The sequence below is a fragment of the Patiria miniata genome, unplaced genomic scaffold (assembly GCF_015706575.1).
Source record: "Patiria miniata isolate m_02_andy unplaced genomic scaffold, ASM1570657v1 HiC_scaffold_14, whole genome shotgun sequence".
Taxonomy (NCBI): Eukaryota; Metazoa; Echinodermata; class Asteroidea; order Valvatida; family Asterinidae; genus Patiria; species Patiria miniata.
Window position 1 is genome coordinate 5,248,265 of NW_024037052.1, and position 26,215 is coordinate 5,274,479.

The 26,215-nt window shown below is 38.9% G+C and overlaps 1 protein-coding gene and 1 non-coding gene across 3 annotated transcripts in view; one reads left to right on the forward strand and one right to left on the reverse strand.

The window, feature by feature from the left end:
• Nucleotides 1-26,215, forward strand: part of LOC119721939 (kielin/chordin-like protein) — a 137,557-nt gene that overhangs the window by 105,560 nt on the left and 5,782 nt on the right. For both annotated transcript variants that reach the window (XM_038191895.1, XM_038191896.1), the window contains 22 exons: nt 3,118-3,203; nt 3,848-3,938; nt 4,846-4,928; nt 5,403-5,496; nt 6,352-6,434; nt 7,539-7,703; nt 8,979-9,072; nt 9,502-9,584; nt 10,275-10,371; nt 11,164-11,246; nt 11,961-12,069; nt 12,767-12,849; nt 13,877-13,979; nt 14,392-14,477; nt 16,098-16,200; nt 16,707-16,849; nt 17,343-17,394; nt 20,030-20,150; nt 20,568-20,682; nt 22,019-22,120; nt 24,230-24,394; nt 25,534-25,822. In XM_038191895.1, coding sequence (XP_038047823.1) covers nt 3,118-3,203; nt 3,848-3,938; nt 4,846-4,928; nt 5,403-5,496; nt 6,352-6,434; nt 7,539-7,703; nt 8,979-9,072; nt 9,502-9,584; nt 10,275-10,371; nt 11,164-11,246; nt 11,961-12,069; nt 12,767-12,849; nt 13,877-13,979; nt 14,392-14,477; nt 16,098-16,200; nt 16,707-16,849; nt 17,343-17,394; nt 20,030-20,150; nt 20,568-20,682; nt 22,019-22,120; nt 24,230-24,394; nt 25,534-25,822 — 2,430 coding nt within the window. The remainder of the gene's footprint in view (nt 1-3,117; nt 3,204-3,847; nt 3,939-4,845; nt 4,929-5,402; nt 5,497-6,351; nt 6,435-7,538; nt 7,704-8,978; nt 9,073-9,501; nt 9,585-10,274; nt 10,372-11,163; nt 11,247-11,960; nt 12,070-12,766; nt 12,850-13,876; nt 13,980-14,391; nt 14,478-16,097; nt 16,201-16,706; nt 16,850-17,342; nt 17,395-20,029; nt 20,151-20,567; nt 20,683-22,018; nt 22,121-24,229; nt 24,395-25,533; nt 25,823-26,215) is intronic.
• LOC119722243 lies at nt 1,673-1,792 on the reverse strand. The gene has a single exon (XR_005270426.1). It is a non-coding gene; the product is annotated as a U5 spliceosomal RNA (small nuclear RNA).

Genomic DNA, 26,215 nt, shown 5'->3' on the forward strand with positions numbered 1-26,215 from the left:
ACAAAATTTTAATTTAGGGCTTATTTTGGTCAATTTTCAGCACGTGATTTTCACGTGGGACGGCGGCCTGGGCTTGTTCATGCAAGGCGGCCAGAGGTTATTGTGCACTCGCACTTTTTACAGGTTTCTTGATCTAAATATTGATCTTATCACTGACATACCTGAGCTTTTTTAAAGGGAATGTACATCATTGGCTTTTGCTGTAATTTTCAGAAATGAAATATTTGAGGGGTTACTATAATAGATCAAATATTGTTACACTGACATGTTTGAAGTTTTGCGTTCGGAAATGCTGGAAAAACCAAGAAAAATACAAATGGTGGAGTAGTCTGGTTCCCTGACTCCACTAAAGATAAAATGGATCAATTTCTAGATGCCAGAAAATTGTAAGGTAAGCGAACCAGTCTAGCTGGCCTGCACCCGTCCATGAACATGTAACCAATAGCAAACAAAATTGGACTGAAAAAAAATGGTGAATTTGGAGCAGTAGTTGAAAAATAGTTAGGTTTTTCCGACGGTGATCGGCCGACCACTGTTGGAAATGTATCCAAAAATACAATTTTCTTGAAACTGACTTCACACCAGGTGCCATAATTTTACAGGATGCTTTAGACTGTCAATTACCAACATCCTACTAAGGTATTTTGTACAAATTTGGTAGTTTTATTTTTCGATGTTTGCAAATGTTGTATATTCCCTTTAAAGATTTTTTTTGGCATTGATAAATTGTTGAAATATTATTGAAATATTATAAATATGATCATGAATAATTCCGGCAGTCCCTTTTTCCTTTTAAGAGTGAGGTTTGGAGGAAACGTATGTTGTCCCTTGTCCCAGTCTTTGTTTTAATCAGGCATTTGAGGTTTTTTTTTTTCTACTGGTACATCACCTGTGAAATATGCAACACAGTAGTGCAGAATTTTCTGCCATATTTAGTAAGAATATTTCTCATATGCTAAACAAAGCCATCAAATTGGGCCCTAATCTTGCCCGTTTATATAATCCTTGTCAACTCCGTGTGTCAAATAGTTAAATCTTTTTAGGTAACAGTTTTGGGTGGGAAAGCATCTGGATACTATTTCTTTTATAAGCAGTCCTCTGGCGAAAAAAATGTTATGCATTGTAATGCAATATATTATTTATGACTTGTGTCACTGTTAGTTGCTGGTTATATTTATTATCAGCAAAAGACTTTTGACATTTGGGCTGCCAAATAAGCCACCCTTCTCTTTATGTGGTGTTGTTGGTTGGGGCATAGAACAAGGAACAGCTCTGTGGTTTGGGGGGGGGGGGGGGTAGAGGGGTGCGTGGTGGTTGGAGCATGGGAGTAAATACCATGATGATCCAAATAATCTTGGTTAGGGAAAGTAAAGTAAGGCCTGTGGTTACCATAAGTGTGATAATGGAATTTCACAGATGAGGTACGTGTACTTAGATAAGAGACGTTTGCAGCTGCACTGATGGTAGTGGGTTGTGAATAGATAAATACTGATATTCCTTCCATTATTAATTATTCAACTCTTGAAAACCCAAACAGCCTGCACGGCTTGGATAACACTTTTCTCATGAAGTTAATCGACTGTGTGGGCACAATAGTGTATGAACAATGGCTCCCAGTATGAGTTGTTGTAATAATGGTATCTTTAAGAATTCTACTTTTTGTTTATTTGTTAGCCCAATCTTTCGATTGGGCAGCAAAAAATTAGTCTATAGACTCATTAAATTGTTCCTCTGCACGGAAATCTTTAGTAAAAGGCGAAAGATTTATGCGAATGCAGAGAAACCAGAGTGATAGACAATGTAATTTAGGGTAGTCTTGTAAAGCGTGTAACTTGTGTTTCACAGTAAGGTACTGGCTGGGTTACAAAATACCAGTCTGTTTTATTTTAACCTGTCAAAAATGAAAAGACTTGTATTTATGAACAAACTGAATAAAAAGTACTCTCACATCTTGAGGTTTCATTGAAAAAAGAACTGTCATATTCATAAAAACACAAAATATTGTGACATTTACCAGTGATATTGCCCAGGGTGTGAATGTTTGAATATTCATGAGAAGTGTCAGGAGGCGTGGCTTCACTGCGCACAATGCATTGAATGGCATTTCCAGGCACGCACTGGTGCTCGTAATCAATGCATTGTGGTGTGTGTAGTGCTTGTACCATTGTACATGTACATGTACAAGTACTGTACAAGTACTGTACATGTACAGTACATGTACATGTACAATGTACAGTGGTCAGTTGTGTGTGCAAGTGTACTGTGTGTGTACACAAGGAACTTTGTGGACTGTACCATTTTACAGTAGGGTGATTTACCTGTATTGTTCTGATAAAACAGGTTGGGCAAAGTTCCAAGTTGTCATGTCAGGCCATCAATCAGTCTAGTTTAATCAGTCTAGATTAATATTTGTTATATGCTTCATTTTATCACACTTGGCTCTATCCCTATCTTTTAGTGTATCTGCCAATTATAAGAATTTATATCCTTAGCCAAAGCATCCAGTGTGGGTTTTTTCTTCAGGGTTCTCATCAACTCTGGAAATCAGGGAAACCTTGAAAATAACTTTTCATTTCTCCAGTCAGGGAAAACTCAAATTTGGCAGTGATTAGTACCTAGAAGGGAAGGTTTTTGCACCAGTATGGCATATACATACGTCTTCTGCCATGTGCATGTCCTAGTTGTGTTCAATGAGTGACTGGCTATGGTGGCTTTTGCAGTATCAACAAAGTGCCTATTTTCTACTACTTTGTTGTAACCACCTCTTGACTTCCCATCAACCTTGTTAAAGTGAAAGTATTTCTCATGGAATTTTGGAAATTTCTCTGGGAAATATCAGGAAAACCTCAAAGAATTTTGTTTTCTTAAAGTTTTGGGAACCATGTTAATCTTTCTGGCCATTGTCCCTATGGCATTACCCCCAGCCCCCTCCTTTAAAACAGACTGACTAAAAGCCAGATCCTGAGAACTAAGCCCTAAGGAAATTGTATTGCTGTGGTTAATCCTCAGTTACTAAGAGATGGGTTGGGGCAGGGACTGGTACCCCTGTGTAGCCTCCTCCATTTCTGCTTCCTATCGTCGCTTTAACCTAAGAGTGTGTTTGTTTGTTTCTGACAGGACAATGCACAGTGAATGGTGTCACATATGATAATGGGCAAACCTACACACCACTAGCTGATCCCTGCCAGAGATGCACATGTAGGGTAAGAGTAGACAAGCATTCAGGCGCAACCTTCTGAAAATGTCTTCACTACAAATTCACTTCATTCTTGGTGGTAATAAAGAATCCAGGTTTTGGACGGCCGATTAGAAAAATGAAATAGTTCGGACTTTGTGAAAAAAGGAGGTGGCCCTTTTTTCCCCAAGATTGCGGATATTCCCAGATGCCAGATGGATTCTTCCATTTTTTTGACTATTTTGCTGATACAAAATTGTGTCCAAAAGAACCATAACCCTCTCTACATAGCTACAGTTTTGTTGGGAACAAATAAAAAGACAATACATGTTTATTGAACAAATTTGCAAAATATATTGCAAATGTATTAATTTTAAAAAAAACAGAGTAAAAAAGGAAGCGGGTTGGAAGGAGAGCTTGGTTTATTTTTGACTTGACCTATTAGTGACCTAAAAGTCTGAGAAAATTTGGAATCACCAAGTAACACAAAACTCAATCTACTGGACTGGATTCAAAACCTGAGTCACAGAGGTTGAAGGACAGAACCGCTGAACCAGCCGGACTCCCAAAAATTCTCTTTCTTTTCTTGTATGTAATTTTATGTAAATAAATATTTATAGTTTGTATGTTTGAGTCTATATCATGTGTTTTATATGTGTATTGAATTGACAGAATACTCAAGTCTTCTGTGCAGCGATAGAATGCTCCAGACTCTGTGCTCATCCATTACCGAGGGAAGGGCAATGCTGCCCAATATGTGATGGTAAGACAAGCACTTAAATATCACAACATATCACCAATAGTAGCCAATTTGGAGTTTGCACAAAGATGTAGTACATAGTCTACCGTTAACCAATTGCATTTAATAAAATTGCTTTTCCAACACCTTTTGGAACCAGCAATAGACCGCAACATGTGTTCGGAAAAAAAAAGAATGGAAATCATTTTAGATTACAAGAATGCAATCCAAACTTTGTTTCTGATGCAAATAATAAAAATAAAACGGCAAACTACACATGAGGACTTTCATCATGAGGAATGAGCACCACTACCTTGGTTCTGTGGAAGAGATGTTGTGGTCTGCTGAAGTCAAAACTTTGAAACTCTGAAAATTGTAAACTGAGACACCAACAATCTCATACATACCATTCTCTTGCAAACTGTATACTTTATAAAACTAGATTTAAAAAAAGGGGGGGGAATAGAGTTAAAGGCATAGAGGATCATTGGCTCTCTATGCATTTTCGTTTGAAGCAACAATATTGCTCAAAATCTCAAGTAGGGTACATAACAACTAACAGGTCAGTGCATTTTGAGAAAACAGAAAACATCATTACAATTTTTGGGATCGAAACTGGATTCCATTGCTATGCACGTAATAAATTTTGCCAGTGAGCATACTGCCTTCAATGATTCTTTTCTTTCGATCAAAACCACTTCTGGCAGAATGATTTCACAGGGTGTTTGGGACCAGACTTATCTTCACTTTGAGGATTTTCTTTTATTCAATATATTGGTTACTTTTCCTGGTAATTTCCAACGCTCCTACCTTCCTTCATATTTCATATCATTTTTTCTCAGCGGGAGGTTTTCTGATTTCCGTTGTTGGCTTTCAACTCCAGTTTATGTATGTCAGTTCCTAATGAATATTCGTGTTTTGATTTGGCCAGGTTGTCTCTTTGAAGGTGTAGAGTACACCAATAATGCCGTCTTTGTTCATCCTAACCACCTCTGTCAGAGCTGTACTTGTCAGGTGAGATGTACAAATTAATCTCTTGCCAGTTCTTGAGTATGTCTACATTACAGCATCTTAATATTACTGGGACTTGAATATTGAAGTACTCAGACTTAAATTTAAAGACCATGCTCAAAAATGTGAAATACTCCGAATCAACTTATAGAGTCTGTGCGTAAGTACCCCCTCAATAGTTACCAAGGTAGAGTCAGAGGAAACGCTTTGAAAGACATTGGTATTTGCACATTAAAGTGAATAAGTCGTAAGTACATCGCGCCAAATACACCCGAACCAGTACATGCCCATGGTGTGTCCCTCCCTTTAAACAGTGGTCACAAAGCGTCATCTATTGCTCACGCTCGGTGTCAATACTAAAAGAAAAGTCACAATCCTCCAAGTTACACAACATGATAAGTTAAAAATCTTTCAGAGTTAGTCAACAGAATTTTGTGGAGCGAAGCATAATGTTTAATTCTTTAACATTTTTTTCAGAATGGCAATGTTGAGTGTTCTGACATACAGTGTCGACCTACAAACTGTCCAGTCCCAATAACTCCACCTGGTCAATGCTGTGCCCAATGTCAAGGTAATGTCCGTCATGTTCAAAATATTTCTGCATTTTTTGTATATTTTTTTCTTTTTTACGGGTGCAGCAATCACGCTTTTAGAGGCTGGTTTAAACCCTGAATGCCGAGTGAATTTGACATCACAAAGTTTTCCTGGCAAATATTTGTTGGAGTTGAAATGCATTCAGCCTTTGGAAATTGGCTTCAGAAATATTGGCCGTGACGTCATAAATACATTTGACAGTATAAAAGAAATATGTTGCCCTCATGCTTGTACCTTGTGTGAATCCCTGTGAAAAAGTTCATTTTATAGAAACATTCTGTGCCATTTACTCAACACATCAACCTCCAGATCCTAAATACTAGCTTATTTCATTGTTAAGCTAGGACATTTTTTTTGCATTTGCCTACATTGTGCAAGCTATGAATTGTGATCATTGGCACAGATATCCATGGTTTGCAGACACATGAAATTGGACCCTGAAGGCGATGGCGAATGAGGGGGAGGGAGGGGGCATGACACCCCCAAAAAGTTTCTCTTAGTTAGCATTAATCATTTTTGTAGGCATCACCGTCATCCTGTCGTCAAAATCATGTGTCTATCGGCAAATACGTTGCAACGACGAGTGCAGCCTTTATTCAAAAGTCAAGATTGATCATTTTAAACGGTGCCTCCAGTAGTCAGATGGTGTCCACTTTCCCCCCCCCCCTTTTTATTTTGCAATGGTCAGCTGACAGGAAAAAGAAGCCTGGCTATTTGTCAGCACGAAGGGTGTTTCATGCCCCCCCCCCCTTCAGATTGGTCTTGCGACACCCTGTTGGAGTGGTTTAGCTTCTTACGTTGTTCTGCATTGTGGCCAATATTTTTGTTTCAGAGTGTGAATATGAAGGGCGTATTTATGTGGATGGTGACACGTGGTTCTCATCAACAGATCGCTGTCGGCAGTGTGAATGCAGGGTAAAAACTGTTTTTCAATTTCTCTTTTGTGTATTGATTACACAGAATAACAGGTAATTTTGCCCAAACACCAAATGCACATCCAGAGAGGTACTGACAAGGTGCAAAGGGTGTGCCGGGGAGGGGGTGGGGGGGGGCTCTCTATTTGAGAAAATTTGGGTCACTGTCGGTTGGGGGAGGGGCCTTGGTCTGCCACTTAACACATACAGCACACATCCACTTTGATGATTCCCTTGATGAATATATTGAAAAAACAGTTGATTAAATATGAAAAAATAGGACACCTGGACTGCATGCACCATGTTTTACAGTATTTTTATGCTCCAACTTTTGAATGAACAGAGCTTTCCATTTGCTTTATACACATTAGCAGTGTTGCAAACCTGGGAAATAGCAACTAGGGATCACCCAGAGAGGATACAGCTCTTTCATTACAAATACTAATGATAGTAATTTGTGGATTATTTGATTAAACACATTTTTACTTTATAAGCACACTAAAGTTTGAAAGTTAAAGGGAAGTTAAAGGGAAGATACACCATTTGCAAGCATCAAAAAACGAAATGATCCATTTATCACGAAATACCTTACTGAATTGTTAGGGAATGACAGTCTAAAGCATCCTGTAAAATCGTGGGTCCTGGTGTGCTGACATTTCAAGAAAAAATGTATTTTTCCAACACTGGTCGGCCGTCCAGCATTGGAGAAAACTGGCTTTTTTCAAAAACTGTTTCAAATTTTTCAAATTTAGTTACTCCACATTTTCTTTGCAATTGATTACACACCTGTAGCCTGCTAGACTGATTCTCTGACCTTACAATTCCCCAAAGTCTATAAATTGCTCCGTTTCATCTTATGTGGGGTCAGGCTAGGGATCGAACCAGACTACAAGAACACGATTGGTTTTCTTAGTTTTTCCAGCATTTACAAGCCCAAAACGTGCAACAAGTCAGTGCAACAGCATTTGCTATAACATACTAATCCTCCAAATCCATTTTTTTCTGAAAATTGCAGCAAAAGCAAATGTTGTACATTCCCTTTAAGTAATGTAGTATTTAAGTTCAGCAGAAGTCTGTAACCTTATTGTGACTTAATTAACTCCAGGGCAACCGTGTGGAGTGTGGTCCCATGCCTTGCCCCAATTCAGACTGTACCCATCCAGTCCAGGGCTCCTGCTGCCCAATATGCGATGGTTGCCTGTTTGAGGAGAGTATCTATAACAACGGCCAGAGTTTCCGTCCAGACAACTGCAGAGAATGCAACTGCTTTGTAAGTTGACTTGATTTTGATTCACAAATGATTGATAGTGCTTGGAAGAAGGATCAAATTATATTATTTTTTAATAAAAGTACCATTTTCCCTACATTTGAACGTTTTGTTTGTTCACTCTACTGCAGCTGTGATTCAAAAATCCTGATAATTCATCGAGAGAATCATAAAATGGTTCCAACATTCACCATTAAATATTCCCCAAATTCAATGATGGGAGGTTTGCAGTAACACCATGTGAATGAAAGATATCTTTAAGTGAGTTGTGTAGTTCTGTGAAGAACCAGTTGGTTTAACTCTAAACAGTTGGTTTAACTAACACTCTCCAGTTGGTTTAACTCTCTTTCATTCACATGGTGTTACCACAAAACCTCCCATTCATTAATCAAGTCCACCATGCAAACCCTTTAAGTCTTATTACCCAAATTAATTTAAAGTCTGCCTGCTAAACAGTAACATATTTGTTCTTTTTGTTTTCTAAAATACCCAACAACAAAAATCAGTGAGAAAAACATTGACTTATTATTCCAGAATCATTGTCATATTTAATACCTCTTCTGTTATGAAATTCTCCTCTACAAGGCTGAGGGTATGTGCTCTGTACACAAGTACCCCCTCAAAGGTTACAATGGGAGAATTGGGGAGACTACTGAGAGGGACATTTGAACGCATTGCCGACGGTGCCTGATGATCACGTGAAGACAATAGTACTGCGGCTTTGTGCATATGCAGAATATAGTTGTGTGTACTTATACACGTAGCCATACACGTAAAAACCAGTAGGCGCACACGTTTTGTCCATCCTTCTGAACATGGTCACAATAACAAAGTACCATCTACAATTCCTGCAGGAAATCTATGGGCTCCGTGCGCCAACAAAAGAGGGCGTGTTTTTACCTCTTTTGAGAGCTCCGTGGATGGGACACACAGCGTACTGTACTGTACTGGTTTGCACGCAAAGTACGCACGACTTCCTGAATGTGCAAAAGTTATAGCCACCGCGTCTTCGTGTGAGCGTCAGGCGTCGTCGGCGCGCGAATACGTTTAAATGCAACGATGGTCTCCGATATGATCCCCGCCTCCAATAACTTTGAATCATTCGAAATACGCAGTGGATGGATCTGGAACCAGTCTTGGTCACCCCCAACTCTCCTTTTCTGGCCGTGGTTGGGGTACTTGTGCACGGAGCCCATAAGGCTACAGAATGAGGTAGTGATGGCATTATATTTGTATATTTGGTGATCTCCTTCCTAATATTCTGATTTCTTTGGACAGAATGGCAACATACTGTGTGTATCCCGTGAATGTCCTGAGCTTAGCTGTCAGAGCAGGGTAAGGGACCCAGGCCAGTGCTGTGAAAGATGCCAAGGTAATTGCACAGATTAAAGTATGGACTATCCTAGTGAATGTACCCACTTGTTTGGTTTAGTAAACTGCAAAATATTGCCATCAGTGCTACGACATGTCTCCTGTTAGAGCAATTCTTTCTTTTGATATCAAAGCACATGTGAGCTTTCTCTTAAGAATTCTCACTTCAAATCTTGTTCTTTTGAAGAAAAGCCTTGGAGGGACAAGGAACCAAGCAAATTGCTCTATTACAACATTAAAAAAAAACACCCAAATTATTAACTTAAGAACATATTAAATTTTAAAATATGAAAATAAATAAAAGTGCTGCAAACTGCTAACTGACTGGATTGACCTGAAATATACAAATCAAAAAAGTGTCAGGGCCTTAGGATGTTTGAAAGGCGTTTAACAAAGTTACTTCTAAGATCGAAATGCTTTTTCCATCCAGGTTGCTTGTATGAAGGCTTTGAATACAACAGTGGTGAAACATGGGTCTCCCCATTGAACCCTTGCATTAACTGTCAGTGTCAGGTCTGTATAACCTTGCTTTTGTATACTTTCAACATTTTTGAGAACATTCATAAGATGGAATTTGCATCGGGATGATGTAAATTCCAAATGAGTGTTGCCCTTCACCAACGTTTAAACACTGTATACTCAGTGTGTTACCTCCGGAAAAAAGTGAGGTTACACACTGAGTATACAGTGTTCATACGTCGGTGAAGGGCAAAACCTAATATTGAATTTACATCACCCTGACACAAATTCCATCTTATGAATAGTTTAATTGCGGTATTTGCTGCTACATCAGATTTGAACCAGCCAGCCAACCCCTTTTTTTCTCACTTTCACTCAGGGTTGGGGGGGGGGGTGATGGGGGGGCTAACACACTGAGTATTCAGTGTTTATACATCGACGAAGGGCAAAATGTAATATAGAACTGTTAAGAACATTAGAAATTGTAGAGTTTTAGTTGAATAAAGAAAAGTTGAGCTGATATTGACTATAACTTCTTCAATACTTGTACTCTACGAACTAGGCCATGATGGCAATCTTCCCATATGTGTTAATTATACAGACACTAGTCAGAATCCACCATATTCACTCAGTTTGTTTGATAATTTGATATTACTTGAATATTGCTCTAGAAGGCGACAGTTTCTGGCCATGTCCTTTTACGAAAAGCTTGCATATCTATTCAACTTTTTTTTCACTAATTAGGAGGGAATCACTCTGTGTACCGAGATCCGTTGTCTAACACCAGATTTCTGCACCAATCCCGTCAGCCAGCCTGACCAGTGCTGCCCTACATGCCCTGGTAAGACAAAGAATGCATTTCCTACTGCAGAGTTGTTCAAGACAGACTGTACAAAACATGGAATAACCTTATCAAAGTATTCATCAGTACCTAAGAAAGTTTGCCCATTGCCTATTGGTCGAGAGCCCATCACGGGTGGTTTTAAAACGGTTTATAAAACACCAAATGGATTTAAACACTTTTTTCCGGTGTGACATGAATTTGGACTCCTACGAAATCTGGTCCCTTTTACTCTTTTATTGGTTAATTCCTCACACGTGACTAGTCACTATCCTAATTATCTTCACTTAGGTATGCGCAATAACGAGTCCAAAATTCACACTACCCTGGCACTGCTGCGTTCTGCGCTAAATCGTGCAGTACACGCCATACGTGCACCAATATCCATATAAGGAGACTTCTGGCACTAAACGCTAGAGGCACATACCTTAAACATACGTAAAGGGGTGTTTCACAATTATGAAGTAACGTTGGTGAACAAAATCGTTGGAAATTTATCATTTTTGACTTGTTTTTACTTTTTGGCCAAAAGGTATGAATGGGAATAACTATGTGCTTGGCTGGTATTAAACAAGTACATTTAGAACTGGCTAGTGCCCTGGTCGCCAATAATGGCCTTTGGCTCGGACCATTATCCACATCCAGGCCTCTAGCCGATTTAAGACGTACTTTGGCCAAGCACATATTTATTCCCTTATTACATATCCACCAAGTATATTAAAAATGATATTTTTTTGTAACTCGTTATGTAAAATAGTTCCATTAATTTTTGTTGGTATTGATTTTTGTCAGGTTGTATGTACAATGGTATCAACTATGAAGATGGCCAGCAGTTTAGACCGTACAATGATCCTTGTGAGCTGTGCTTTTGTGAGGTAGGTCAAAGGTCATGCTTGAATAGTCTGGTTCCCTGACCAGATGATCCCGTGACATCTCTTAATAGCTCGTAAGTCAGGTAACGGTCACATTCAAAAATATAGCAATGGCTGCCACAGTAGTCAAAACGTCGGTGAGCTGCTTGGCGCAGATATAATTTAAGTGATCAACATCTTGCCAAGTATGATTGTATTATTTTACTCAGCAATATCAACTCATGATAATTTCATTGCAATAAACAAAACTAGAGACAATACGTACGTGGCATCATTTAATTTAGTCATCTATGCGGGTGCACTGCAATGTTGTTGTTTTTTGGATTCTAATTTTTTCAATCAACCGACCTACTTCAGTGGCACTACAATATGAGAACCATAGAAATTCAAAGGGATGACCTAAGGTGGAAGTGAGTGGACACAATAGGAGGTGTTTTTTTTTTAGTGGCATGCCTTTGTATTTACCCAAATTTAATCCACCCTAAATAGTGTCCTTCTGTTCTGTCAGCCATATATCACAAAAGGCTTGTATCCCAAACATATCTGAATGTGAACTGAAAAGTGGACGGATAACCTTGAATATTTTCGGAAACTGGAGGAATCCTCTGCTTGGAAATCAAATCAGCCAACAGCTCGGGACTAGTAATTGCACACTTCTTCCCCTCAAACCATGTTGTGTTTGTATACTTTCTGATGCCGTTGCTTGATCCCCTTTAGCGTGGTAGTCTGGTGTGTCTACGTGAGACGTGCCAAGCTTTGCTGGATTGCCCTCCAACGATGGTCCAACCCGCACAGCCTGGAGAATGCTGTCCAACGTGTGTAGGAGGTAATAAACACAAACACATAAACATAGATGGAATTTAAATTATGCATAAATGAAGTCAAGCCCATAACTTGTCGTCAGTAGATGCCATTTTAAGCTCGCATATTCACTCACAGTACACATTAAGTTTAAAGGTACAGAGGATCATTCACTTTTTGTGAATTTCGTCGAAGCAACAAAATTGCATTACTAAGGTGCTAAAAATGAGTGCCTGCAATTTAAAAACACCTTCAACGTTAGTTTTCTATCAATGAAGCAATTTCAGGCCAAATCATTTCACAGGGTATTTGATGCCAGTCCTATTTTCACTTTGGGCCCGGTAGGTACATCTTGAGAGTAGTTTGTTACACAGCTGGCCAACTTGCGGTAATCTTTCAGGGATATGTAGATTGTTAGGTATAACTGATCTATAGACAAAATTGACCTTGCTCAATCAATTTTGAGCTGTCACGTGCACTGTAAATGCACATGCAGTACAAAAATTTGTTAGACAGATATGGTCAATTAGGCCCCTCGCATCTGACATCACATCTAACGACAGGTAGTTGTTCCTGTGTGATACGCATGAGTAAACACCTTGATCTCTCATTGTCACTGAAATTGGATAGCAAAAACTGCCCTCAATAAGGGCGCACTGTGCAAGGTGTCTATGTGCATTGTTCTTGTTCTTCATAACCATTTGTTTTTATTCTTACCCCAGCACTCACATCCAGTTGCACTATTGATAATGTTGGTACCATCATGCGGCCCTACGGTGATCCCTGCCTCACATGTGAATGCAAGGTAGGTAGTCGACTATAGTCCTCAGCGAATCCTGCTTCATGGATTTGTTGTTGTGTAGTCTTGGGTCATTGCTTTTTGTTACCGGTATCTTAAACTGATAGTTTTTAAGCAGGCATGAGAATCTTCTTGTTTAAACAGGAATTCATGGGTTTTTTTGTTGAGCAAATTTGCACGTTTGTATATGTTTTGAGCCTGCTTGGGGGCTTTATTTTTTGCATGATTTCTCATCCTTTCCTGTTTTTGCACAAGTTTCCTATTTTTTTCACTGAAACTCATTCTCATGCCTGTTTGAACCCTTTCTTAATACCATGGGCGACTTTTGTCGACAAGAAGAACCCCCCTGCTGGTTCCCATGGGCGACTTTAGTCGACCAGGAAACCACACACAGAACACCCTCAACACAGATATATTCACTACTTTTCAGAAAGGCAGCATGTTGATATGTTTGGCCGTCCATACATCAACCATATACCCGCTGAAAGAGTGTTTTCGGATCGTTCTAATGGTGTAGTTTATTCATAGTGTTGCCATAACAAAAAAATGAGAAAAGTGCTTTAGAAGTATCCACTCACAAATTGAGGTATGAAGTGCCATTTGGTCATGTGGTGAAATGGCTTGCATGGAACCAGATGAACAAACAGGCATAACTTTCTTATATTTACATATATGGGACTTCATTTTTACATCACATACAAGAGTAAGGTTCAAGGAACAAACTTAACACACAACACCTATGATTTAAATCACTCCTTGGCAGTGAAAATCTGGGTTGAAAAAAGTGAATGTTGGACTTGTGGTCATTTTGTTTACACTCTAGTGATTTCCGCATGACTGAGCAAACAATGTGGTCCTGGGGAGAGCCAAGTCAATAAACAATGTGGTAATGAAAGGGTTAAGGGAGCAAATATAACAGCTTTTTGGGGAACAAATATTGCTATTAAGTGCATACGTAATTTCTACCAAAAGAAACCCCAGCTGATTCATTTTACTAGTTGAATAATAACAGTTTTTTAATGCATTCCTGCAGAATATTTCGCAATGGGAGTGTTTTTCTGATATGTGTCCAATGTTGATGTGCCCACGGTCTGAGCAAGAGACTACACCGGGTCAATGCTGCCCTCGTTGTCAGCGTAAGTCCAGTTTGTCAATAAGTAGTTCATTTCAAAAGTCGATCTTAACACAGTGTTATGTACAAAATCTAAATCTTTTTTCCCCATATATCCTGATCGGAATATAGGAGCAAAACTTAAAAAAAAAAAAAATATGAATGAAATGAGATAATTTTCTCTGATTATAAATTTTGGATTTATAATCAAAGAACTCAAATTGTAAGTACCATTATAAGTAAACTCATGAAGGTGACTGACATAGCAGCCAATTTATTGTCATCTTTAAGAAGACAAAATACCAGAATACCAGACTGATCTAGTTAATTAGAGTTGCAGTACATGACTGTTTTTCTTATGGTATAAAATATGTGGAATGTATATGAATGGGTTTATTTAATTGGACATTTTTTTCAAAATTTGTGTCGTTATAAAGGTTGTCATCTTGAAACTGGTGAGGTTTACTTTGATGGCCAGACCTGGAACCAAGACAACAACATGTGTATTACTTGCACCTGTGATGTAAGTCGCCCGCCTTTTTGTTTTGTTTTTACCTTTTGAACTGTTTTATGCTAATCTATATCATTCCATGGACTCAATTCATATTCGACGGAGGAACTAATTGTTGAGTTTTCAACTTTGTTTCAATTTTGGTAAAAAAAAAAAAAAATTGCATGAAAAGAAAAGAAATGATGAAAAGAGATGAAAAGAAATATACCCATATGAGACTGGCGTTTTAGAATCTCGCTGAACCAAATTATTGCAAAGATTTAAATTAAAGGGGCATTACAGCCTGAAATCCCTGAAAATAACATGTTTTGGATTGTTTACTTACACTATTTTAAAGGTCTGGTTGAAAGGGAATGAACCTAATGTTTTACCGTTCTCGAGAAAAGACAAAAAAACCTGGTTGTTTAAATTGAACGCAACAGCCTACATGTTTGTATTTTAAGTCATGTGTATTCAATGTATTTTACACATTTTGTATGTGATACATAATACACACAGCACCAATACACAAATGTTGTTTCCTACAGGTCCGCAGAATGCAATTCACTGTTTGGCTGGATTCACAACTAGCATCAACAGCTCGATTTTTCGGGGGACAAAACTTCGACCCCCGAAATTAGTTCTCGTATGATTCTCGCTAGTCTATGTAGTAGATTTGCCGTTGTCTGTGATATGTGAGCAGATTCACTAATTAATTAGGCAAGTCAACCGCCTTTTGACCTCTAGATTTTGACCAATCAGTATGTGCTTACTATATCGGTTCTTCGGCCATTCACCCATTGGATAAAAAAAAACCTGTGTCACGCGCTCTGTATCATGTTACGCGATAATGGGCCCAGCTGTTGTTGCATTACAAAATGCTGCATTCGAATTGACCAATCAAACCATTTAGTCCTGATTTGGGAATGAAATGACGTCCGTTACCATTTAGTAAAGTCGACATTGATTGGCTGGCGTGCGGCTTGCATAACTCTGCATGTCTAGACATATCAGACGTTACACAGGAGACTCTTGGCTCCGTGGATAATGGGTGATACTCAGACTAGGTTCTCGCAAGAATAACACAAAAACGCCGGGTTTATAAAGGATGGTTGTGTGGACGTTTAGGCTACTTTTAGATGCTTTTTCCATTTAATATCATTTTGTTTATTTTTTAGCCCAATTGGGCGCATTCCAGCCCGTAATGTCCCTTTAAGCACTTGAAAAGTTTGACATTTCAGAAGTTTGACGTTTGGAACTGATCTAGAGTCTAGTCAGTGAAAATTAATAAAGTCGTTTTTCTGAAACCATATTCTATTTGGGTCAACCTGAGTCATTCCTACATGTGAAAAGCAATGCTGAATTTGTACAGCGCCAGCAAACAAAAGTACCTAGCCCATCTTGTCAGACAACCAAACGCTTACCTCACCAAGCGTCTCTTGTTGAGGTAATACTGTTTTTTTATGTTGGGCATTGGACTGACTCTCCATGCCTGCTCAACAGTTGCTTTTATGCAACTAGAGCTAAACTTGAATGAATGACTGACTGAATGAATGAATACTGTTTAGTTCGGTGCGACTCAGAAACACTAGCCTGATGAAACAGGTATCATTTCAATTATAAGGATTAGTATTGAGTGTGATTGTCTTGTAGGGAGGAGCCATTGATTGTCAGTTGAAGACATGTGAATCTATCGTATGTGAAGAGGGTCAGGAACTGTATAAGCCATCAGACCAATGCTGTTACTCATGTCGAGGTTAGTATCACCAAAAAAACATAATCAAACTTTCAGCCAATTGCCAATCAGCCAATTGCAGCTATGCGATGTCACACACTGAACTGACGAATTATAGCAACCGCGCGCAAATGTGCGTCGTGTCAACGCTTGCGCGCACCCAATTGCGCGCCGAATTCAAAAAGGAACTTGTAATGGAACTTTCCCAAAATTTGTCTTTAGACGCATCTTTGGAATGACCTTCTTTTGTTGATTTCTTCAAAATGACAGCATGCCAGAAAGAATCATTTCAGAGGGAGTTTTGTGCCATTACTATCTTTAAACCAAGTATTTTCAACATTAATTTCGTAAGTTGTTTTTGGATAGTTGCAAATGATATACCGGTACTCTACCGTTAATTAATGAAAGTTCTTGTGATGGACTTGTGGTGGACTGATGCATGATCTCTGTGTTATTTTTGATTTGTTTAATAGTGTTTCTATTTGACAGTTCATTTGCCTGATATTTTTTCTTTGTGCATTTATCAGCTACCCAGCAGCCGTGTTTCTACTCAGGCCGTCAGTATGCAGACAGTGAACAGTGGCAGAGAGATGACTGTACATCCTGTGTGTGTCTGTTAGGTCAAGTACAATGCCAGACCTCACGATGTCCACCACTTACTTGTCAAGCTGTAAGTTTGTGCATGATATTTGCAGCAATGATCAAGAAGAAAAGAAGTTCCTTAAATAATAATGTATACAAATAGTAAACTTGTGAGAGATCTTTGGACATTGCATGCTGCCTGCATATGGTGCACACGATTCATTTTATCCAGGATGTGCAAAACTCATCGTCTTCAACATGAACGCCAGGTGTACGGTTGAGATACCCAGGTGAAAATCCCAGTTGAAACCAATTCTACTAGTTTCAACTGGGTTCAGCTGGTACCATTTGAACTGAAAATTGGTGACTGGTTTTTGAGATGGTTTAACTGGTTTGAACTGGTATGAACTGGTACGAATTGGTGTTGTGCCTTGAAAAAGATACTTTTAGGATCCAAACGTCAGACCATCTAATTTTGTTGATTTGTATGTTTCAGTTCAATCCACATAAATTTTGTTGTCTTTGTTGTTTTAAATTGTTGAATAGCATAATAAAACTTTGTTCTTTGTGTGTGTGTGCAGGATGAAGTGCCAGCCCTTGAGCCAGGTCATTGCTGTCCCAAATGTCTGTCACGTAAGTATCCTCAGACATCCTGTGCTTAAAGACACATAGGCTTATTTGCTGTTGGAAGAAACATGTTGCTCAAAACTCTAAGTAGAGTGCATAACAACAAACCTGTTGAAGTCCTACTCTTAATTCATCAGTGGCTATTATACATTTTGAGAAAACAGAGAAAACGTGTGCAATTTTTGGGTCTTTAACCAGTTCGCGTCGGATGACGTGTATACACGCAAAGGTTTTGCGGTATTCGGAACGGATGACGGATAAACACGCAGGGAGCGAGGCCAAAATATCTGTCCGTGACCCGCTCACAGCGAGCGAGGCCGGAAATATCAGGGTGTGCTACCTGCAGTTAACAGCCTGAACCCGTCTGGCATCGAGGTTCGTGAAAAGCAATCCCACGACTGGGCCCAGTCACTGTCAAAATAATGCCGGTGTGAACTAGTTAAACTGGTTTCCATGGCTAACGCACGTAATAAATTGTGTCCGCAGATGCACTTTTGTGAAAAATCACCATACGATGATTGTTTTCTTAGAAACGATACCTTTTAACAACGCTTTTACTTTTTTCATCATTTTTAGGATGGTTTTTCTCATTAAATTGGTAGGTTAATTTCAGGTAATTACCAATATTCCTACGTGCCTTTAAAAAGATATAGACTGCCTAACATTTACTGCAAACCTACAGCCTGAAATTAAAGGGAAAATACAACATTTGCAAACATCAAAAAATAAAACTACCAAATCATTTTGAAATACCTTGCTGGACTGTTAGTGAATGACAGTGTAAAGCATCCTGTAAAATCATGGCACCTGGTATACTGTCATTTTCAAGAAAAGTGGTATTTTTGTATCAATTTCCAACGCTGATCGGCCGATCAGCGTTGGAAAAAACTGGCTTTTTTAAAAAATACTGGCCCCAATTGACCATGGCACTTGTTTGCAATCGATTACAAACCTATGAACGGGTACGAGCCAGCTAGACTGGTTCCCTGACCTTACAATTCCCCAATGTATGTAAACTGCTCTGTTTCTTCTTATATGGTTTCTTCTTATATGGAGTCAGGGAACCAGACTACAGGAAAATGATTGTTTTTCTTGGTTTTTATAGCATTTTCGAACCCAAAACCTCAAAAAAGTCAGTGTAACTATATTTTCTATATATTTCCAATCCCCCAATTCCATCCATTTCTGAAAATTACAGTAAAAGCAAATGATGTATATTCCCTTTAAACACAAAGAGTGCCTGGACAAATTCTATGTGCACTTTCAATGTTTGTTCTGCCATTATCAGCTTCTAATCTGCCATTTATCAAGGCTGTCACGCATGCATTGTCAAAATTGTTGAATTATTGAGAAAACACTGAACAGTGTAATAAATATCCACAAAGAAAATGAAGTTAGACTAAAAAAGTCCGTAGACAAAATCTAGCACTAGCAGCTCAATCAATGTTGGTCTGTTTAATATCATGGTGTTTTTTTGGTCATATATCAAGGCTGTCATTTTGAAATTGTTTAATTACTGATAAACAGAGTATTATTGTAAGTATGGTGTTACAAATTAAGTACAATCCACATAATGAATAGAAAATTCAAATGAAAGGCAGCTGCACACTTCGCAGCGAGTTCCTTTTAAAGGTAATATGCACCATTTGCAAAACAAAACAAAAATACCACATTATTATGAAATACCTTACTTGACTGTAAGTGAATAATAGTCTCAGGCATCCTGTGAAATCATGGTACCTGGTGTGCTGTCATTTTCAAGAAAATGGAAATTTTGGTTCAATTTCCAGCGATGGTCAGCCAACCATAGTTGGAAACAAAAAAGGTGTTTTTTTTCCCTTCAACTACTGCCCCCAATTTACCGAAACTAGTCCTGTTTATTACGTCACGATTTACTATGTTCTGTACCTTTTGTACTCATTTCATGACAGACACAATAGTCGTTTTTATGTCATCACACCTTTGGCTACATATACCCGAAAAATGACGGAAATGTATTCGAGCATTCCACAACCTCTTTAAGTGTATATCGGTAGGGTTTCACTCACAAACTATCCATGAATTATGCTCCCTGTTGCTTTTGCGAGTGCTGAAAGAATACGACAGTAATATTGCATCTGTAAGTATTTGTAGGAAAACATGTTTGTCTTATAAGACTAGTCATGAAAAGACTTAAAAAAAGATGTTCCTTGGATAAAATCTTTTGAGTGGCTTTAATTGCAATGAGGCATATATAAGTATTTTGTGGTGGAAATGTAAACAAATATTGACTGCGTCAAGTGATGTGGTAAAACTAGCCTCCCGAGGTGATCCATGGAGCGTTCTGTTTTTCCGAGTTAAACCAATCAATATTTAATGCCTCACCCATAGAGGATGCTTGATTTTTAAAGATAACTTTGTTAATAAACCAATATCCATTCAACTGTACTTCTTTTCCAATATGAATTTAGTGGGGAACGTACATGTGCACACAGAGCTCCATTTTCTTGGTCCAGATAGCGCAAGGCACCATTGGGTAGTCTTTCTGGTTGTGCATGACAAGAATCTAAAAATTGCCAATACCATGTGATGTGCTCTCGACCAATCAAGAGACAGAATTTTTGGGTGAAGTGTATTACGAGTCATATTTGTTTCCCCTCAGGCCCTGCAACATGCATAGCATTTGGCGATCCACACTACCGCACATTCGACGGCAGACTTATCCATTTTCAGGGCACCTGCAAGTACATCATGGCCATGGATTGCAAAAATCAAGACTTTATGTAAGTTTAAAAAAAAAGAACTCTCTTGATTCTACTCAACATTTTTTATATATCGAATTCCAAAAATATCGGTTGCAACTATGTACCAAAGCTTAGAATGACACAAACAACTTACTCTAAACACATTTAAAGTAGGACTGATGCCATTTCTTTTACCTCTGTTTTTGCTTCTTTGAAACAGATAGAGAAGGAAAGAGATTTATTGAAATCTTTAAGTCACCAAGAGCTGTGAATTATATCTTCTTGATTTTTCTCTAGTATAGATTGAGATGCGTGGAGGCAAGTGAAACAAATTGCATTCCAAATGTAGCCCTTGAAAAAGTAGAATTTTTTTTTCAGCTTTAGTGAAGGGATTTCACACAAATGTTTGACCAAGATGTTGAAATGGTTGACATGTTGATGGTTTGCTATTTGCAGTGTGGAAGTCAAGAATGATGACCGCAATGCTGCGGGGCGAGTGTCCTGGACACAGGAAGTGACCATCATCATACAAGGGGAGCAAGTGGACCTTGGTCAAAATGGAATGGTCAAGGTAAGATAGGCTGGAACTATTGTTGTTAAAGTATTGTTAAATTAAGTAAGTGGTTTCAGCCATTTTATTGTTTATACACACCTGATATCATTTCCATTGTTCAGTTTCATCCTTCAAATTATTATAGTTCAGAGATATCTGATGCTTTCATTTATTTTTCTTCATTTTCATCAATCATTTCATTCTGAAAATGTAAAATTTTGACTGAAGATACAACACTGCAAACCAAGAGTGCAGGACAAAACAAATGTTAGTGAAGGCTTTTCAGATTGTTATCGTAGATTTTGGGAACTGGTTTCAGCCTTATAGTTAAATGTAGAGTAGATCATTTGCAGCTATCCAAAAAGTAACTGACAAAGTTAATGTTGAAAAGCTTACCTGGTTTAAAGATGGTAATGGCACTAAACTCCCTGTGAAATTATTCTTTCTGGCATGCTGTCATTTTGAAGAAAACAATAAAAGAAGGCCTTTTCCAATGATGTGTCTAGAGACACATTTTTGGCAATTTCCGTTAGAGTTTGTTTTTCATTTGGAAAAGCTGTGAATGAGTGCGCGCAAGCGTTGACACGGTATACATGCACGCGGTTGCTATTATTCGTTGGTTCAGTGCTCGGCATCATGTAGCTGCAATCGGCTGAATGAGAACATGTCCCAGACGCTGAATTTGGGCGCAACTCAAGACATGACTCGGCCACTTTTGAATTGAAATCGAGATCCCAGAATATTGTTTTCTCGAAATGTACAGCATTCACTGATCTGAAAATTCATCAGGTTAGTTGTTAAGCACCCTTCTTTAGATACGGAACACTTTTGTTGTTTTAGACGAAAAAAATGCACAAATGACAAATGATATACTCTACCTTTAAGAAAGATCTAATTCTTTTTTGCCACCATATTCATCCAGTTAAGGGTTTAAATTTGACTAAGATTCTTAAATGCTAACCAGCCAAGTTGCAACAAACCAGCCATTCTTTGGCCATTTCAGCAGTTTTATGAATTGCAAACTATTGTTAGTCACACAGTAAAAGAAAGTTGGAAGCTATGTTTTCCAGTGTGAGGTATCCTCTACAGGTAATTATTCTGACTTTGAGTAATAATTTGTATCTGTTGGTTTTATATGTTAATTGTAGCAAGATGTCATAGAACCTGCACAGGAATAGTTGACGGCTCGGTTTGATCAGTCACAGGACAATAATGCCCTGGTTTACGCATGTCTGGTGCCAAAAGTACGCATGACTAATTTCTTCTTAATTTCTTCTAAAGATGCTACAAACCTGTAGCTTTGGCCAAACACTGAACATTTTGAAAAATATGTGCATTTTTAATTTGGTTGTAGGTAAATGGTGTTGCAGTGCAGCCCCCATTCCTACAGGAACCCTACTTATATGTTGAACAACGTGGATCTTCCTACTACGTCAATACAAATGTTGGCGTACAGGTTAGTAGTTTTCCCTGTTTCCTTTTGCCTTCCCAATCATCATCCATGCCAAAACAAAACAGCAAATTTCAATGGAATTGGATTGATATTGTACTGTTTTCAATGTTTTTGTTTTTAAATTGCATTTTACATTTTTTTTAAATTGCAACACAACAGTTATTCCCTTTATGCATTGACAGAAAACAATTGGCACATATTTAGTTATGGAATTATTACTTTATATATTACATACTCTTTATGACCTGACAATAATTCAGCTGTTGTACTGTTGTTGGACTGGATCCTGCCCCCCCCCCCTTGAGGATTGTGGGGACGGGAACCAGTCTACTTGCAGGGTACATCTGTATTTGCTCCCAAGTAAATTCCTATTTTTCAGAGGTTTACAGCTTATCATTCCCAGGTCAACAGTATTGAGTTTGCACACGTACCCTCCAGTTTGTGTATTTGTTGCACACAATTTAAGTTGGAATATTTGTTGTTTTAAAATTGATGAGTTTATTTATGAGGCTCCTAGGACATGTCTGTTTATGAGCTACTGCAAGGCCACAATGAATGGATCATTAACTGCAGGACAATATTGGCTCCGTGCATGAACAACAGATGGCTTTTTTATATTTACTACTTAAGAAAGCTCCTGTGGGAGGGATCACCACATTTGTGCGTATGGCACAAAGCATGCATGGATTATTTGATTCTGAGTGTTCACAAACCACTTTGTCACGTGAGCGTCAGTCGCCAACATAATGCATTTACGAAGTGGTCTTCCCCAACCCTCTCTTTTCTAACCATTGAGGGTGTACTTGTGCACATTTGATGGAAGTCAACCATTGGAAAGTGGCTTGTGGTGTGCATTTACGGGTAGTATGGGAACGAAACCCCAAAATTCAAATCCTGGAAGGTGTCTGAAGTGTACAGAAGGTGTCTGCAGTGTAAACTGCAACTTTCACACGTGTCATCTGTTGTGCGTTAATATGCACATGAATGTAAAATCTGTTTTGGTCTTCCATATAGCCTGGTTTTCATTTTGAAAAGTCTCGACAAATGACATTCAAAACCTTTCTTTTTCACTGTCTGAGAAACTACTAAGTACTTTGTAAAGTAGGTTACGGGTACCGTATCCCATAATCTGGAACTGGATTCTGACATCAGTTGACTGGTACTCGGTGTGCCCGGTTCTGATGCACAGCCCTAACAGTAGCCTCTTCAAGGCAAATACTTGGTTACAAATGCTCTGTAGTTTGAATCATTGTTTTTGAAAAATACAGTTGATGGCAAGGGTGGGTCCAGAACACATTTTTGGGGTCCAACATTTTTGTTTGTTCCCCGATAAAGTGGGTCCTAAAATTTTGCGCTCCTAATTTTATACGAGAAGTAAAAAGGGGGGGGGGGCTCTAGGACTCTTCATGACATCGGAGCACGATAACACAATTTTAATGCTGCCCTCCGAGAAGCACATTTTCTTAAGCAGGCCTAATAGTGGTGTACTCAGTCATTGCGGTTGTCAGTTGTTTCTGCGACTTACAAAAATATAAACAAACAACGCATCAACAACAAACAAATACAACAAAACAAAACAGAAACAGTTTGTAGAAAAAGTGTTCGCGGAAAATTTGACGTTGTAGTTTTATATTTTGGACATTTCAGTGAAGTAATTCTGACTCGAGAACCTGAAATAATGATGTGGCAGTGGCTGCAGTTCATGGACAATATTCTTGAATTGTATCCAGTATTGTTTTTAACAAAATAAAATGTATTGCTTTTGTTGCGTTTTGTGGGGGGTATATGCAGTGTCTGCCTTTTTTGCAACGTCACTTAAAAATGAAAAGAAAACAAGTTGGGTTGGGTTTTTTTGGGGGGGGGGGATGACCCCCATTGGCCCACTCCTGGATCCGCTGTTAGTTGATGGTTTCATTCGTCTAAAATCTTGATCTTTTCTCTCCTGATAAATGAGTTGGACACTCTTCAATAGAGAGCTGTGGTGGGTCCTCCAGATTTTTCTTTTGCGTGAAGATCAAAGTTTTCATTTACCTAAAATTGGATAAAGTTGCATAACTTAAAATGTGTGTATGTGGTTTTTTTTCTTCAATTGTCTTCTTTCATTCTGCGCAGGTGTTATGGGATGGTAGTAGCTATGTTGAGGTCAGTGTGCCAGGGTCCTATGCCAGAGAGACGTGTGGAATGTGTGGTAACTTCAACTCGTATCCACAGGATGACCTGAAAATGAGAAACGGTCAAACAGCCTCGTCTGATGCAGCCTTTGGAAACAGTTGGAAGGTACTACAAGAAAATTCCTAAAGAAAATCAAGATAATTCACCCTTGTGTCCTCATTCTATAAAAAAGCATCTTGCATCTCTATCAAATATCAAATTTGTTTTGGTTACTAAATGTGCAAATATGTTTCCAAATATTTTTTTGGTTGTGGAGTTTGTTTCAATGAACTTCCATATATCTGACAATAACTGAAAAATTAAATGATACCTTGCCCCAAAAATCTTGAAAAACTACCCAATGTGTGTTCAACGATCTTCCAAACAACAGCATTAGCATTCCACTTAATATCCAAGCAATGCAAACACTTGGAAAACTTCCAGAAAATGATTTCCTTTTGGAAATGCTCTAAAAGAATGGAAAACATTGATGATATTGCCGCGACTTGACGGTGCCCAAAACTAAATAATTTCATAGGATGTTAAAACCTTTAATATCTTAGCCCCAAGTAAATTGTTGTTGAACGACGAAACCATCTAGGCCTACTTTACTTTTCCAATATTTTTGGAAAGTTGTGAATGACACAAGTTGCAATCAAGTCAATCACAAGTAAATCGTAAATCCAATCACAAGTCCAGCTACTTGCAGTCCAGGATGAACAATGGCACAAGAATGCCTTTGTCACATTTCATTAACCCTAATTCCCTTGGCCTTTTTGCCAGGATGTAGCCTCAATCCTGCAAAATCCTCCAATTGGCCTCATGGAAAAATGGCATATAGCCTCAATCCTGCAAATTCCTCCATTAGTTCTTGAATATGGCCAGTGAGATCCTGGAGCAGTGCGGAGGATTTCAAGCATAATCCAGGCCTATATTTATGCATGGCTGAGCAAAAAACAACACAAGGTCCGGCCCAAGACCTTGACAAAGTGCATCCTACGAAATCAGTAATGCACTTTTGCCATGTAACCTCAATCCTCCAAATTCTTCCACTTTGGCAAAGAGGATTTTGAAGGATTCAGGGCGGTTAGGGTTAAAAAAAAAAAAAACCTTGTGGCTTGACTTGGGATGAGACAAAGTTTTGTGATTGACTTGTGATGACTTATTAGGACTTATGATGACGTCATTACAACAGTGTGGCCTGCCTGCATGCTTCAAGCGTGATCAAGACCCTCAATGTCAGATATTGTCTTTACTTGATTTAGGTTGAGGGATTCAATGGTGACGGTTGTGAAGCCAAGGACGTCCAGCCTTGCGACGAGGCTAGCTACCTGGCCCGGAAGCTGGCCAACGCCAAGTGTTCAGTCCTCAAGACCCACCGGTTCTCGCCCTGTCATGAGCTGGTCTCGCCTGAGCCGTACTTTGCCTCATGCGTCTATGACATGTGTGCCTGTGGTGCCAACGATGCATGCTTGTGTGATGCATTAGCAGCCTACGCAGCTGAATGTCGCCAGGCGGGACTCACCTTGAGTTGGAGGAGCGATGCACTTTGTGGTAATGTAGAACCAGGGTTTAATGACAGAAATCACTCCACTGACTGCAGTCTGTGCTCGAACAGTCAATGATGACCCATGACCACTCTTTAGAGCTACTGTTGCCAATGGTTACAGCCTTCGACTTGCATGCCATGGTACATGGGTTTGAATCCTGACCATGGGAACATGGTGCTTGTGCCCTTGAGCAAGGCATTTTACCATTATTGCTTCGTCCTTCAGATGGGACGTAAAGCCATAGGTCCCATGTGTTGTGTAATGCACGTTAAAGAACACAGTAACACTTACTGTTGCTCGTCTTTTATTTACTAATGTATGATATGACTCAAAGAGGATGAATTGCAGACCATGTGTGTGGCACTTGTCTGTGTTTCAAAACGAGTTTAGCTTCAGA